Below are 13,967 nucleotides of genomic sequence, written 5' to 3' on the forward strand. Positions count from 1 at the left end.
CTGTTGGAGGGTATATCAACATCTGACATGTAGGTGTCTTTGGAAAGAGATCATAACCAGCATGTTCCTAGGAGGATGAAAGATAATGGTAACAAGTTTCAGGATCCAAAGATAATTTTAAAAATTGAAAACTCAGATCAAATTTAGAAAGAAAGTATATGTGAGATTTCAGCTTTCTAAACTAGATGAGGCCTCAAGGCGGAGTGAACAAGAAGTGCTAAATGAGGTTCGTGCGAGAATAAACAAGAGAAATACTGTCTAGAGTCAGAGATGAATGAAGTCCTCAGTGAGTTTATTGCATTGGGAATCATTGAGGACATAGATGATGTTGATATTCTAGTGCACATTGATGTTAAGAAGGGCAAGATATTTGGTAGCATGAAAAATATTAAGGTAGTTACATCCCAGGGCCCAATGGGATCTTCCCACATTCTGAGGGAGGAGATTGGTGGGGCCTTGGGATAGCAATTTTGATCAGTGAAATAGCATACAGAGTTTAACCAGGCAAGAAAGAGGTTTTGCACATTGGGAGGACAAATGTAAGAGGAAAGTATACAATGGAAGGAACTTTGGGAGCACTGATGTATACTGGGGTCCAAGTCAAAACTCCCTACACGTGGCAACACAAGTGGACAAGTCATCAGGAACGTGTATGGTATTCTGTGGCAGTAAGTACCGAGGGTGGTAAGTTGTGCTGCAGCTGAATAACATCCTGCATATGCCATATTATGAGCACTGTGTGCCAAATTGATCTGACTCACTGGCTGTCAGTTCTGGAGTTTTTTGGGGGGCCATTCTGCAGTTTGATGTTTAATACTCTGTGTGTTATTCGCTCAATTCTTGTTGGCTTGATTTGCCCCCTGCCCCCCACCACGCTTGCTGGATATTTTTTTTAAATGGGTTCCAGGGTGCTTGTTTCGTGAATGCCTGTGGAAGGACAAATCTAAGGGTTGTATACTATATACTTCGATAATAAATGTACTTTAAAACTTGTGATTCACACACAAATGAATGTGGAGGCTTTAGAAATGGTGCAAAAGAGATTCCCCAGAATGTTCCTGGATTGGAGTGCATAAGCTATAAGGAGAAGTTGCATACTTGCCCTAGCATCTCCTTCCTCACCACTATCTAGGAACCTAAAAAGCCCCTCAAGGTGAGACAGATGTATATGCATTTCTTCCACCCTTGTCTGTAGCATATGGCATTCACTGTGTGGCCTCATTTACATGGGTAAACAACCACCTTGCAAAGCACCTACCCAATATATCTAGAATGGCCATCCAGAGCTCCCAGTTGTATGCCACTTCAATGCCCTTTCCCAATACCAGTACCCAATAATGTTGCTGGCATTTTCCACTGCCAGAGTGAGAACAAAAGCAAATAAAAGAACAGTACATATTCCACCTGGGTAGCTTACAACATAGAATTTACCTACTTCAGAAAACACACCTTATTAAAATGTTCCTTTTTCACTCCTGATCCTCTCATTCATTCCTTCACAAGCACCACCCCACCCCCCCCCCCCACCCAGCCACCACTGTGGTTCCACTTAACACTCTGACTTGCTATCAACCTCTTCCCCAACCTGGCTCCATCTACCAATCTGCCCTCTCTTCATCCACTCAATGGGCATCAGCTCCTGTCTCACCTTTCCTTGTCACCTCTCCATACTCCACTCTACACACACAGTCTCGTTACCAGGTCTTGACCTAAATCTTCAATTAGCTGCTGCCTCTCATGCTGATTTCCTCCATTTTGCTTCAGACAAACTTTTATCATTTTCTTGGAGCATCAGAAACCATGGGGCAACCTGATAGAAGCATATAAACTTGCCGCTAAGTTAACAAATTTCATGACACATACCGGTGATAATAAACATTATTCTGATTTTGAGGAAGATTTTATTTTAAACTGCAGGAATGGTAGACACTTGAAACATGCTGCCAGGGAGGTAGTAGAAACAGCTATGATAGCAATGTTAAGAGGCATTCAGACAGAAACATCACAAGCAGCAAATAGAGGAAGACAGTCCAAAATCCAGACTAGTGGCAGACAGGTTGACACCATAAGCAAGTTAGGAACAACAAAGGATTTGAAGGTATTGACAATATCCAGGCTTAGGCTGACAAGTGGCAAGTACACTCAAGCCATACAAGTGCCAAGCAATGACTACCTTCAACAAGTGAGGCTCTAACCATTGTCCCTTGTCATTCAATGGCAACACCATAACTGAAACCCGAACTATCAACATCCTGAAGGTTACCACCGACAGGAAACTGATCTGGTCTAGCCATTATAAACACCATGGCTACCAGAGCAAGTCAAAGGTTAGGAATCCTGCGGCATGTAACTCAGCTGCCAGCATCTACAAGGCTCAGGTCAGGAATGCAATGGAATGTACACCACTCGCTGGATGAGTGTGGCTCTATCAACACTCAAGAAGCTTGACACCATCCAGTACAAGGCAGCACACTTGATTGGTACTCCTTCCACAAGCATCCAATCCCTCCATCATCGACAAACAGTTGCAGCAGTGTGTACTATCTACAAGATGCACTGCAACAACACATCAAAGTTCCTAAGGCAGCACCTTCTAGATCCATCACCACTACCATCTAGAAGGACGAGAACTGCAGATACCTGGGAACATCACCACCTAGAAATCCCCCTCCAAGTCACTCACCATCCTGACTTGGAAACATATCACCGTTCCTTCATTGTCATTGGGTCAAAATCATTGAGTTCCTTCCCTAACAGCATTGTGGGTATATCTATACCTCACTAACTGCAAAGGTTCAAGAAGGAAACTCCTCACAACCATCTCAAGGGCAACTAGGGATGGGTAAGCTGGTGACACCCACTTCCTGTAAATAAATTTTTTTAAAAGCATGGTGGGCTGAAGAGCCTGTTCCTGCACTGTATGTTTGTTCTATATTCAGTCAATTTTCACCTTAAGATCAGAATCTAGTGTCATATTTTCAATTTCAGTGGATTCTGGTTAATTGGAACACATCGGGACCAATACATTTTGGCCCAATTAAATAGTTGCCCTAAATATGCAAAGTTTAATGGAAGCAGTTAAAAAGATGAACTACTGTTTAACTAAGAAATTGTGTATTTGAATGGAATATATAACAAATTAGAACACAGCCAATACTACTACAGCACTATAAAAATGAGCTCTAGTCCCTAATAGTTATTAACAAAAGAATTTATGCACGATCTTCTGATTGGACTAAAAAATGAACAAAATCAGTGAAGCTACCTGCTGCAGATAATAAACAATGCTTTTTCATACAATGCTTTTGACAACTGCACCCTCTAACTATTCATTTTCACTGTAACATTCAAGATGATGGTTGATAACTTCAAATTCTTTATTGTTCCTAACTTGCTGGAGTAGTGAAATCATATCATTTTCACTCACAGCCATTTATGGCATCTCCAAGCTGAATGCTTGAAACCGCAGTTCTGAATTGTCATACAGCTTATTTCTTGCCAACTGTCAATGACAAAAATCACTGCTTTTTGAACATAAATATGTGCAACTGACGTTATTTAGAGTGTTCAATCCAAGCAAGGTGTAATCTCTAACAGCCACATTAGTGAATGCGACTGATAGAAATTAGAAATCGTTTGGTTACAAGCTCCTATTCGAACTAAGCAGCATAATGGTCCAAATAAACAAAGGGAATCCCAGCTATTTTCTTGATTAGTTTTTGTCTCTAAAAGTTGCCCCAAATAAGCCGCTGCACTAATTAATCAATGACGCAATTAACCAGAATCCATTATATTCCCAAGAGCTAACCTGCTCTAACAATAAAGCTTCTAGGAAAAAGTTCAAATAATTAGACCAATTATTTCAAAGAAATACAATCAAACCACCAAGCATAATAAAGTATCAGCTCCATTCAACATTGCAGGCAGAAATAGAAATCTCATATTGCCAATAAAATTAATATGAGAATTTGGTTACCTTAAATCACTGACAGCCCTAAAAATAACACTTAACGTAACACTTCTGCTGAATTCTGAAGTATGTTATTTGGTGGTGGTGGTGTACTCCACAGGAATGATCAATGCTCTTTAACGTAGACCTCACCTGAGTAAACTCTCAGTATTAGCATATTTGTACATGCGTTGTTGTTAGTGTACTCAACTTCAATGTTACATAAGAGAAATACAAGACCATAAAACATTGGAGTAGAATTAGGCCATTCAGTCCATCAAGGACGCCTACTGTTTTTACGCGAAACCGGCATTTTCAAAATCATCGTTTTGCCTCCATCCCCATCAGTAACCCCCTCCAATCCACCTGAGCATGCTGTTCGCACATGCCTCTAATTCTCTTTATTCCATTGGATGTTGATACATCTGACTTGGGCTTCTCCCTCTATAATTACAGGATGAATTCAATCATTTATGATCACTGCCTCCTAAGGATTCCTTTTAAGCTGATGAATAAAACCTCGGTCAGTGGTAGGCAACCTTAAGCACAAATGATTTTCCAGCACGCGTGGTGGCCTGCACACATGGGACTCGAACTGCCATCGGGAGCTGCTGGCAGATGCGCGGTCCACTTGGGGCGGACCTTCCGGGGACAGTCTGACGTCACGTCTGCCGCAAGGGTTGCAGGGACCAATGGGAGGGGAGATTTAAGCGCACGATTTTGTATCAGTAAAGTCATTCTGAGTTCAACTCTCTCTTCCTCCGTGTGTTTTCTTTAGTAGCACTTTGCGTGTGACTACACATGCATAATTCATTAATTTGAGGCAAAACATAACTAGATGTATTTAAATGGATAGTTCCCAGATTTCAAGTTCTTTTCTGGCATTTATCTGGCCCACTGTCCACTCATTAATATGCGATCCAGCCCACAGAGGCAAAAAGGTTGCTGACCCCTGATCTAGGTTATTACACAACATCCAATCTAAGATAGCCTTTTCCCTAGTAAACTCAAGCACAAGCTGCTCTTAAAAGCCATCTCATAGACATTCAATAAACTCCCTCACTTGCAATCCAACACAAACCTGATTTTCCCAATCCCCTTGCATATTGAAGTCCCCCATTATAATTGCGATGTTACACTTAATGCATGCCTTTCCAGCTTCCTTGACAATCTCAACCCCACATCTCGCCTACGATTTGAAGGCCTATATGATTCCCATAATATTTTATTTTACCCTTGCAGTTTCTTAACTCCACCCACAAAGATAGACAGACATACTTTATTGATCCTGAGGGAAACTGGGTTTCATTCAACATTCTCTGACCCTATATCACCTCTTTCTAAAGATGTAATTCCATCTCTTATCAAGAAGAACCACATCACTGCCTATGCCATCCTGTAGGTCCTTTTGATCCTTTGATGCTAAGCTCCCAACTATGACCACCTTTCAGCCATGATTCAGTGATGCCAACGTCATACCAACCAATCTCTATTTGCACCAAAATTTCACCACACTGTTCCAAATGCTACGTGCTTTTAAATACAGCACATTTAGTAATGCACTCTTCGTCCTTATGAATTATGCCTCTGTGGTACAACTTAACTCTCTGCTCTGTCTGCAGCTGTACCCAATCATTGGCCTGTCCCTCCTTGCATTCATATTACATCATCTACTTGCTGGCTCAACCTCAGCTCTATCATACTGGTTCCCATCCCTCGGCCGTATTAATTTAAAACATTCCCAATAACTCTGGCAAACTTGCCTTCAAGGATATTGGTCCCCTGGGATTCAAGTGCAACCTGTCCCTTTTGTACAGGTCACACCTGCCCCAGAGGAAGTCCCAATGATTCAGAAATCTGAATCCCTGCTCCAATTCTTCAGCCACACAGTTATCCACCACCTCATTTTATTCCTATCCTCACTGTCATGTGGCACAGGCAGCAATCCCAAGATTACTACCCTTCAAACTCTGCTTCTCAGCTTTCTTCCCAACTCCCTGTCTTCTGTGTTCAGGACCTCCTCCCTTTTTCTACCCATGTCATTGGTACCAATATGTACCACGACTTCTGGCTGCTCACCCTTACTTTTCAGGATATTGTGGATATATTCAGAAAAATCTTGGACCCTGGCACCTGGGAAGCAAGCTACCATCCATATTTTCTTTTCACATCCACAGAATTACCTATCTATCCCCCTAACTACAGAGTCCCATTTCTGCTGCAATCCTGTTCAGCTTCCTGCCCTTCTAAACCACAGTGCCAGAGGAACAGCTGTTGTTGCTTCCCCCAGGTAGGTTGGCCCAACAGTACTTATTGTTGCGGGGGACAGCCACAGGTGCTCTCCACTGACGTTCTCCCTTCCCTCTCCTGACAGTCACCCATTTATCTGTCTCCTGTAGCCTTGGATTGACTATTTCCCTGTAGTTCTTGTCTATCACTGCTTCACTTTCCCTAACAAGCCGAAGGTCATCAAGTTGCAGTCCCGTTCCCTAACACTGTCTCTAAGGTGCTGCATCTGCATGTACCTGGTGCTATTTCCAATATAAATTGGAGATAGACGACTTAAAAAACTGAGAATGTCTGAAAATTTCAGATGTACACTTGGGAGGCAGCATTGACAAAATATTTTTAAAATATGATCCAACATGTCAAAATACACGGGGCTTTTTAAGCACATAAGAAACTGAAGAATCATATGATGGCATCAAGGTAAAGCAGCAGGTAATTAGAAGGCTGAAATGTATTTAACACAATGAGACCCAAGTTCAAACATGTACGGTTGCAGGAAAAAGTTTGAGAACTCTTTGCAATTATCTGATTTTCTGCATTAATTACTCATAAAATATGGTCTGATATTCATCTAAGCACAAAAATAGACAAACACTGCCTAAACTAACAACACACTGACAGTTGTGCTTTTTATACCTTTATTAAACACACTGTTTAATCATTCACAGTACAAGTTGGACAAAGTATGTGAACCCTTGTAGGACCTCCTTTCGCAGCAATAATCTCCACCAAATGTTTCCTGTAGCTGCTAATCAGACTTGCACAACAGCAAGGAGGAATTTTAGACCAATCCTCCATATAAAACTTTCAGTTCATCAGTATTTCTGGGACAGCTTGCATGAACAGCCCTCTTCAGGTCATGCCACAGCATCTCAGTTGGGTTAAGGTCTGGACTCTAACTTGACCATTCCAAAACAATGATTTTTTAAAAACTACTCTGTTGTTGTTTTACACTTGTGTTGCAGATCATTGTCCAGTTGCATCAACCAACTTCTAGTAAGCTTCAGGTGATGGACCGCTACCCTAACACTCTCATGTAAAACATCTTGATACAATTTTGAATTCATTGTTCTCTCAACAATTGGCAGCTGTCCAGGCCCTGAGGCAGCAAAGCAGCCCCAAACCACGATCCAACACAAACAAAATGCCGGAGGAACTCAGCAGGCCAGGCAGCATCTCCTTTCACCATGCTTCACAGTTGGGTTGAGGTTTGGTGTGCAGTGCTCTTTTTCCTCCAAACACAGCAATGTGCATTTTTACCAGAAATTTCAACTTCTGTCCCATCTGTCCACAGAACATTATCCCAGCAGCATTATGGAACATTCAGGTGGACTTTCGCAAAGTTGAGATGTGCAAATTTTATTTTGGAGAACAATAACACCATTCTTGTTCAGTGTTTTTCTTAGTGGACACATGAATGGAAACTTTAGCAAGTTCTAGAGGTTTCTGCAGGTCTTTTGCTCTTACACTTGGTTTCTTTTTCACCTCCTTCAGCAATGCACATTGTGCTCTTGATGTGATCTTTGCAGGAAACCCACACCTAAAGAGAGTAGCAACAGTACTGAGTTTTCACCATTTCTAGTTAATGTCTTTTGCTGTAGCCTGATGAACACTCAGGCCTTCAGAAATGCTTTTGTAGCCTTTTCAAGCTTCATGAACCTCTAAAATTTTTCTTCTAACGTCCTCTGAGAGTTGTTTTGATCGTAGCATGGTGCACATAAACAGACTTTGCTTAAGAAGAGCAAGCTCTGGTAGTAGTCTGTCAGTATTAACGAGAAGTAGTACAATTGTTTGTCTATTATAGTGACCTAGATGAAGATCAGACCACATTTTATAAGCAATTAATGCAGAAAGCCAGGTAATTGCAAAGGGTTCACAAACTTTTTCATGGACCTGTACCTTTAGAAATTATAACGGTAAGGCTTCAGAGGATTCAACAGAATTGTCTTGCTCAGCATGTGGAGCAGCATGGTGGTGCACGGGTCAATGCAGCTGCCTCATGGCTCCAGGGGCCTGGGTTTGAACCCATCTTGGGTAATTTCTGTGCAGTTCACATTCATTCTCAGTAACTGCTTGCCTTTCTTCCATGTTCTCTGATTATCTTTTACATCCCAAAGACACACTGCTAGAAACACTGGCTACCATAATAACCCCTTAGAGTTAGTTTATGGCAAGAAGAATCAAAGGGCTGTGTAAGAGCATGAATGAGAGTGTCATCTGTAGTGTCACAGGGAATTAAAGAGTGAGAATAGGACTACTGGAATTGGCATGTCCACATAGGCAAAATCAACTCCTTTGTCATCATACATACAGGTCCTCCCTAGTTTGCGAATGCCCGACTTGTATACAGATCATGCAAATGAGCTTTTTGGAGACCATGTTATGGATCTGTCATCTGCTGCTGTCATCTTCTGTTATCTTGGAATTCATTGTCATCCTCCATCTTCTAAATGTACCCACAGTGCTAACTAACCATTCCTCCAGCACAAACACATGTCTCCCCACACCAGTGGCAGTGGCTGTATTTTCAGCTGTCTGTGCTTTTAAGTAAACTAAATAAGAAAATCTTTAAATGTACTTACCTGCAGATTAATTTCTGCTTCATAAAATGTTAGACATGCGCAATAATGGCGATCCGAATCGATGTCAGTCAGAACCACAACAAAATATGTGGGTTGTTTTCGTTCAGTAGACAGCTGCCAGCCAGCAGGCTGACAAAACTAGAGATAAAAATAATGTTACAATTAATTAGGATACAACTTTTTATTTCTTAACTACAAAAAAGTTTTAATATAAACTAAATATATTAAAACGTGTCAAGCAATTTATAATAAAAATTAAAAATATGAACACATGGATTTGTAAACACAGTTTCTCTTTCAGTACAAATCTTTTCTCATGTAGTGATTACTTGAACATACTAAAACCGCTACGAGACTAAGCTTGGGGGGTGGGGGGGGGGGTTCATCCTGTAATCTACACTACACTATCCAATCCAATCACAAAGTTCCAAAGTCAAAGAGTATCTTCGAACTTTTATTGAGAAACCAGCAAAACAATCTTGAAGTGATCGCAAACCAGAGAAAATTTGCAGATGTTGGAAATCCAAGCAACACACACTTAATGCTGGTGGAACTCTCAGCAGGCTAGGCAGCATCTGTGGAAAAGGGTAGAATCAACATTTTGAGCCTGCATCAGGACTCAATGAAGGGTGCTGATAACATCTCGGCCTTGGATTGGAAACTATGTGCTTAGCCCACTGCTCATACTCCCTCTACAACCATTAGCAATAAATTCACTGATGACGCCACTGCTGTTGGCAGAACTTCTACTGGTGACGAGCTGGCAAATAAAAGTGAGATAGATTTACTGGTTGAGTCATGTCACAACAGCAACTTTGCACTCTAAGTTAGTAAGACCAAGGAACTGACTGTGGACTTCAAGAAAGGGAAGTCGAAGGAACACACACCAGTTCTCATCAAGGGATCAGCAGTGGAAAGGGTGAGTAGTTTCAAGATCATGGGTGTCAATAGCTCTGAAGCCCATCCTAGGCCCAACGTATTGATGCAATTACAAAGAGGACCACTAGTGAGAAGTTTAAGGAGATTTGGTATCTCACCAAAGACTAGCAAATTTCTACAGATGTACCATGCACAGCATTCTAACTGATTGTATCACTGCCGCGTATGGAAGGACCACTACACAGGGATCATAAAAAGTTTGAAAGGCTATAAACTCTGCCTGCTCCATCATGGGCATGAGCCTCCCCATCATCCTGGTCATCTTAAAAATGCAAAGCCTCAAAAAAAAACAGCATCCATTATTAAAGACCCCCATCACCCAAAACATGCCCTCTTCTCATTACTAACTTCAGGGAAGAGGTACAGGAGGCTGAAGACACATGCTCAACATTTCTTCCACTCCACCATCAGATTTCTGAATTGTCCATGAATCTATGACACTGCCTTACTATTTTTGCTTCTTGGGCGGGCCCACAAGAGTAATATACTGTTGATCATGCCAACCACAGTATCAACTATAACAGCCATGTAAATGTGGTGTTTTTTTTTAAAAAATGGGTCAGAAATCTGGCAGGCAGTGAAAAAAATTCCAAAATTTTACCACCTAAAAGACCCATATGAAATGCAACGGAATATTTTCAGCTTTGTCTGGATGAGTGAAGATTCAACATTCAAAGTGCTTAACACCAAAGACAAAGTATTCATCTCCTCCATCGTTGGTGTGTAATAACTGCAGTGTGTGCCAGCTATAAAACAAACATGCAGTTACTCCTGATGAAGGGTTTCGGCCCGAAACGTCATCACTACCTCCTCCCATAGATGCTGCCTGGCCTGCTGAGTTCAGCCAGCATTTTATGTTTTTATGCACTTACTTACATAGGTTTCTCTTTTTGGAAACTTTTGTCAAAGACAATAAGGGAAGAATATTGCTTTGAGGCTCTCTTCCAAGTCATGCACCGTTCTGAGTTCAAAATATATCCACACTTCTTTCTTATTGCTGAGTTGCAATTCTAGACTCCCTACCTGACAACAATCTAAACTAATCCAAGAACTTAGCAACATATTTTCAAAGGCAAGTATGAGTGGACAATGTATGTTCCATTTCCAGTGATAACCATACCCCACAAAATTAAAAAGACTAGAGCTGTACATGGTTAATAGGCAAATACTCAAGTATCTTATTAAAAAGTTGGTCTTTTGGATTCCAATTCTATTGTTTCTATAAAGGCAGAAAGCTAGATTGATGCATATTAATCAAATAACTACTATTACAGATGCTTTTGACTTCAAAATTGCTGCCTACTGTTAACTTACATAGGACATTGAAAGTAAGCACTACCAAATTTCACAAGCAGTAGAAATTTAGAAACCTGACCACTCCTCCATAATAAATATGCATTTTAAATTTTTATCTAGATTGATTGGCTGAATTGCACTAATTACAGTAAATAAACTGTCAGCCAAATATTTATAACTATATCATTAAAACTTTAATTCAAGCATTTTGGTAATAAATAAGCAAGATTTATCGAGATGCCGCAAATTTCATTTAAAAATGTTTCATTATTGAGTTAAAAAGACATACAAGCATATATCCAAGATATATTTATCAGGCACAAATGGAAACAATACGTTATACATGTAATTCATTAATAACAGTGAAGTGCATTTCACATTAGTATTAAATCAATAAATCTTACAGAACTGCACTTTGAAAATAAGGCCAAATGGACCTTAATATAGATTTATGTTTCCAAAAATAATAAACAAAAAATCTTCAATGTAAGATCACATTGTTTTGTATTGGCTACTCCATAGAAACAAAATACTGTAATGACCTTGTACCAAATTGCCATTTAAAAATATGCAAACAATGCAATGAGTTTACATGCTGGCAGATCTGGGAGAATGATATGACACAGGTTAAGATAAGAAGGTCTCAGTGTTTTCCTTATTTAACCCAAGTTTGCAGCTTTTTGAAAAAAGGTGGTTACACAGTAACAGCAAAGTACTGTGCATACATACATAATTATACAGTTGTGTTCAAAAGCTCAATTTTTTTAAAAAAAATCTTAGAAATAAACAGCCGTAGCCTATTTGGCCTGTTGTGTTGAATGACATTTAATTGTCATCACTGCTGCTCTTTTACAACTGCGCCACTTTCCTGCACTAGCCCCTTATTCTTGTTCCTCTTATATCGATTTCTCATTCCAGTTTCAAAAAGTTCCCTTCCCTTCCCCTCTTCTTCTATTCACCACTCTTGCCCATCCTCCTTCCCTTTCTCCTATGGTCCACTCTCCTCTCCTATCAGATTCCTTCATCTCCAACCCTTTACCTTTTCCCACCCTGCTGGCAACAGCTGGAGTTAAATACATATAGAACCATCTGGGAGGCCAAAAGCCTCATAGATGAGACTTATACTCAGATGCTCACACCCTAGATATAGTCTTCAGATAAATGGGAACTCAGGAGAGTCAGTGCAGGGTTCCCCTGTGGCCAGAACACTTAGCAACAAGTATATCTTTCTGGATATCACAGGGGGAGATGACCTACCAGGGCACAGCATCAGTAGCAGCAGCCAAATTAATCACACTGCGGCCAGGTCTAACACTCAGCAGGGAAGGGTAAAGTCAGAAAGACCAGCAGTGACAGAAATCTCAATGGTTCATGGAACAGACAAGAGATTCTTTGTCCATGCAAGAAATACAAGCTGCTGCATTGCACCCAGGTGCTAAGGTCAAGGATTTCTCAGAGCAGCTACAGGGTGTGCAGCCAGAGTTCATGGTACACATTGGCACCAATCATAGGTAGAAAGGATCCTATGCATCGCGTATAGGGAGGAAGGAAAGAGGCTTAAAAGCAGGATCACAAAGGAAGTAATCTCTGCATTACTCTTGATGGCATGAGCTATTCATAGCAGGAATAAAAAAAAGAGTACAAATGAATATGTGGCTGAGGAACTGTTGCAAATGGCAGGGTTTTGGGTTGTTAAGTCACTGGACTCTTTTGTAGGGCAGGAGTAACCTGCACAAGAGGGACAGGTTGAACCTTAATTGGAAGGGAACCGATACTCTGACTAGAAGGTACACTTGGGTGGGTTTAAATGAATTTGGTGGACGATGGGAATCAGAGCACCAGGTCAGAAAGTGAAGAGATTGAGAAGGCGGCCAGTAAGAACAGGAAGAAGTCAGGCAAGAAAAAATGGGATAAACAAGCTGAACTGTGGTTGATAAAGGACAGGAATACATGCTTAATGTAAGAAAGTAAAAGAGAGCACAGGATTTGCACTATTCATCAGGAACAATATCTTATAAATAAGATACAGAGGAAGTGTATTGGCATGGATAGTGGATTGGTTAAACAATAGAAGGCAGAGAGATGTTACAAATGGGTGTATCTCCTGTTGGCAGTCAGTGGTGAGTGGGGTACCGCAGGGGTCGGTGCTGTGCCCGCAGCTGTTTACCATTTATATTGATGATTCGGAAGAGGGGACTGAGTGTAGCGTAGCAAAATTTGCTGATGACATTAAACTGAGTGGAAAAGCAAATTGTACAGAGGATGTGGAGAGTCTGCAGAGGGATATAGATAGGTTAGATGAGTGGAATACAATGTTGGGAAATGCGAGATCATCCACTTTGGAAGGAGTAATAGAAGAGCAGATTATTATTTAAATGGTGAAAGATTGCAGCATGCTGTTGTGCAGAGGGTCTTGGGAGTGCTTGTTCATGAATCACAAACATTTGGCTTGCAGGTACAACAGGTTATTAACAAGGCAAATGGAATGTGGGCCTTCATTGCTAGAGGGATTGAATTCAAGAGCAGGGAGGTCTTGCTGCCCTAGAGTACTGTGTGCAATTCTGGTCTCCGTACTTGAGGAAGGATATACTAGCTTTGGAGGCAGTGCAGAGGAGATTCAGCAGGTTGATTCCAAGGATGAAGGGGTTAACCTATGAGGTGAGACTGAGTCGCCTGGGACAAAACTCTCTGGAATTCAGAAGAATGAGAGGGGATCTTAAGAAACATACAAAATTTTGAAAGTGAGAGGTAAGATTGAAGTAGGAGTGTTGTTTCCATTGGTAGGTGAGACTAGAACTAGGGGATATTGCCTCAAGATTCAGGGGAGAAGATTTAGGATGGAGATGAGGGGAAACTGTTTTTCTCCAAAGAGTGGTGAGTCTGTGGAATTCTCTGCCCAGAGAAGCAGTTGA

General features: G+C 41.0%; 1 protein-coding gene across 4 annotated transcripts in view; it reads right to left on the bottom strand.

The window, feature by feature from the left end:
• Positions 1-13,967, bottom strand: part of sbf2 (SET binding factor 2) — a 507,247-nt gene that overhangs the window by 330,329 nt on the left and 162,951 nt on the right. For all 4 annotated transcript variants that reach the window (XM_059975882.1, XM_059975881.1, XM_059975879.1 and 1 more), the window contains one exon: positions 8,821-8,958. In XM_059975882.1, coding sequence (XP_059831865.1) covers positions 8,821-8,958 — 138 coding nt within the window. The remainder of the gene's footprint in view (positions 1-8,820; positions 8,959-13,967) is intronic.

The sequence above is a fragment of the Hypanus sabinus genome, chromosome 7 (genome assembly GCF_030144855.1).
Source record: "Hypanus sabinus isolate sHypSab1 chromosome 7, sHypSab1.hap1, whole genome shotgun sequence".
In the NCBI taxonomy this organism is placed as follows: Eukaryota; Metazoa; Chordata; class Chondrichthyes; order Myliobatiformes; family Dasyatidae; genus Hypanus; species Hypanus sabinus.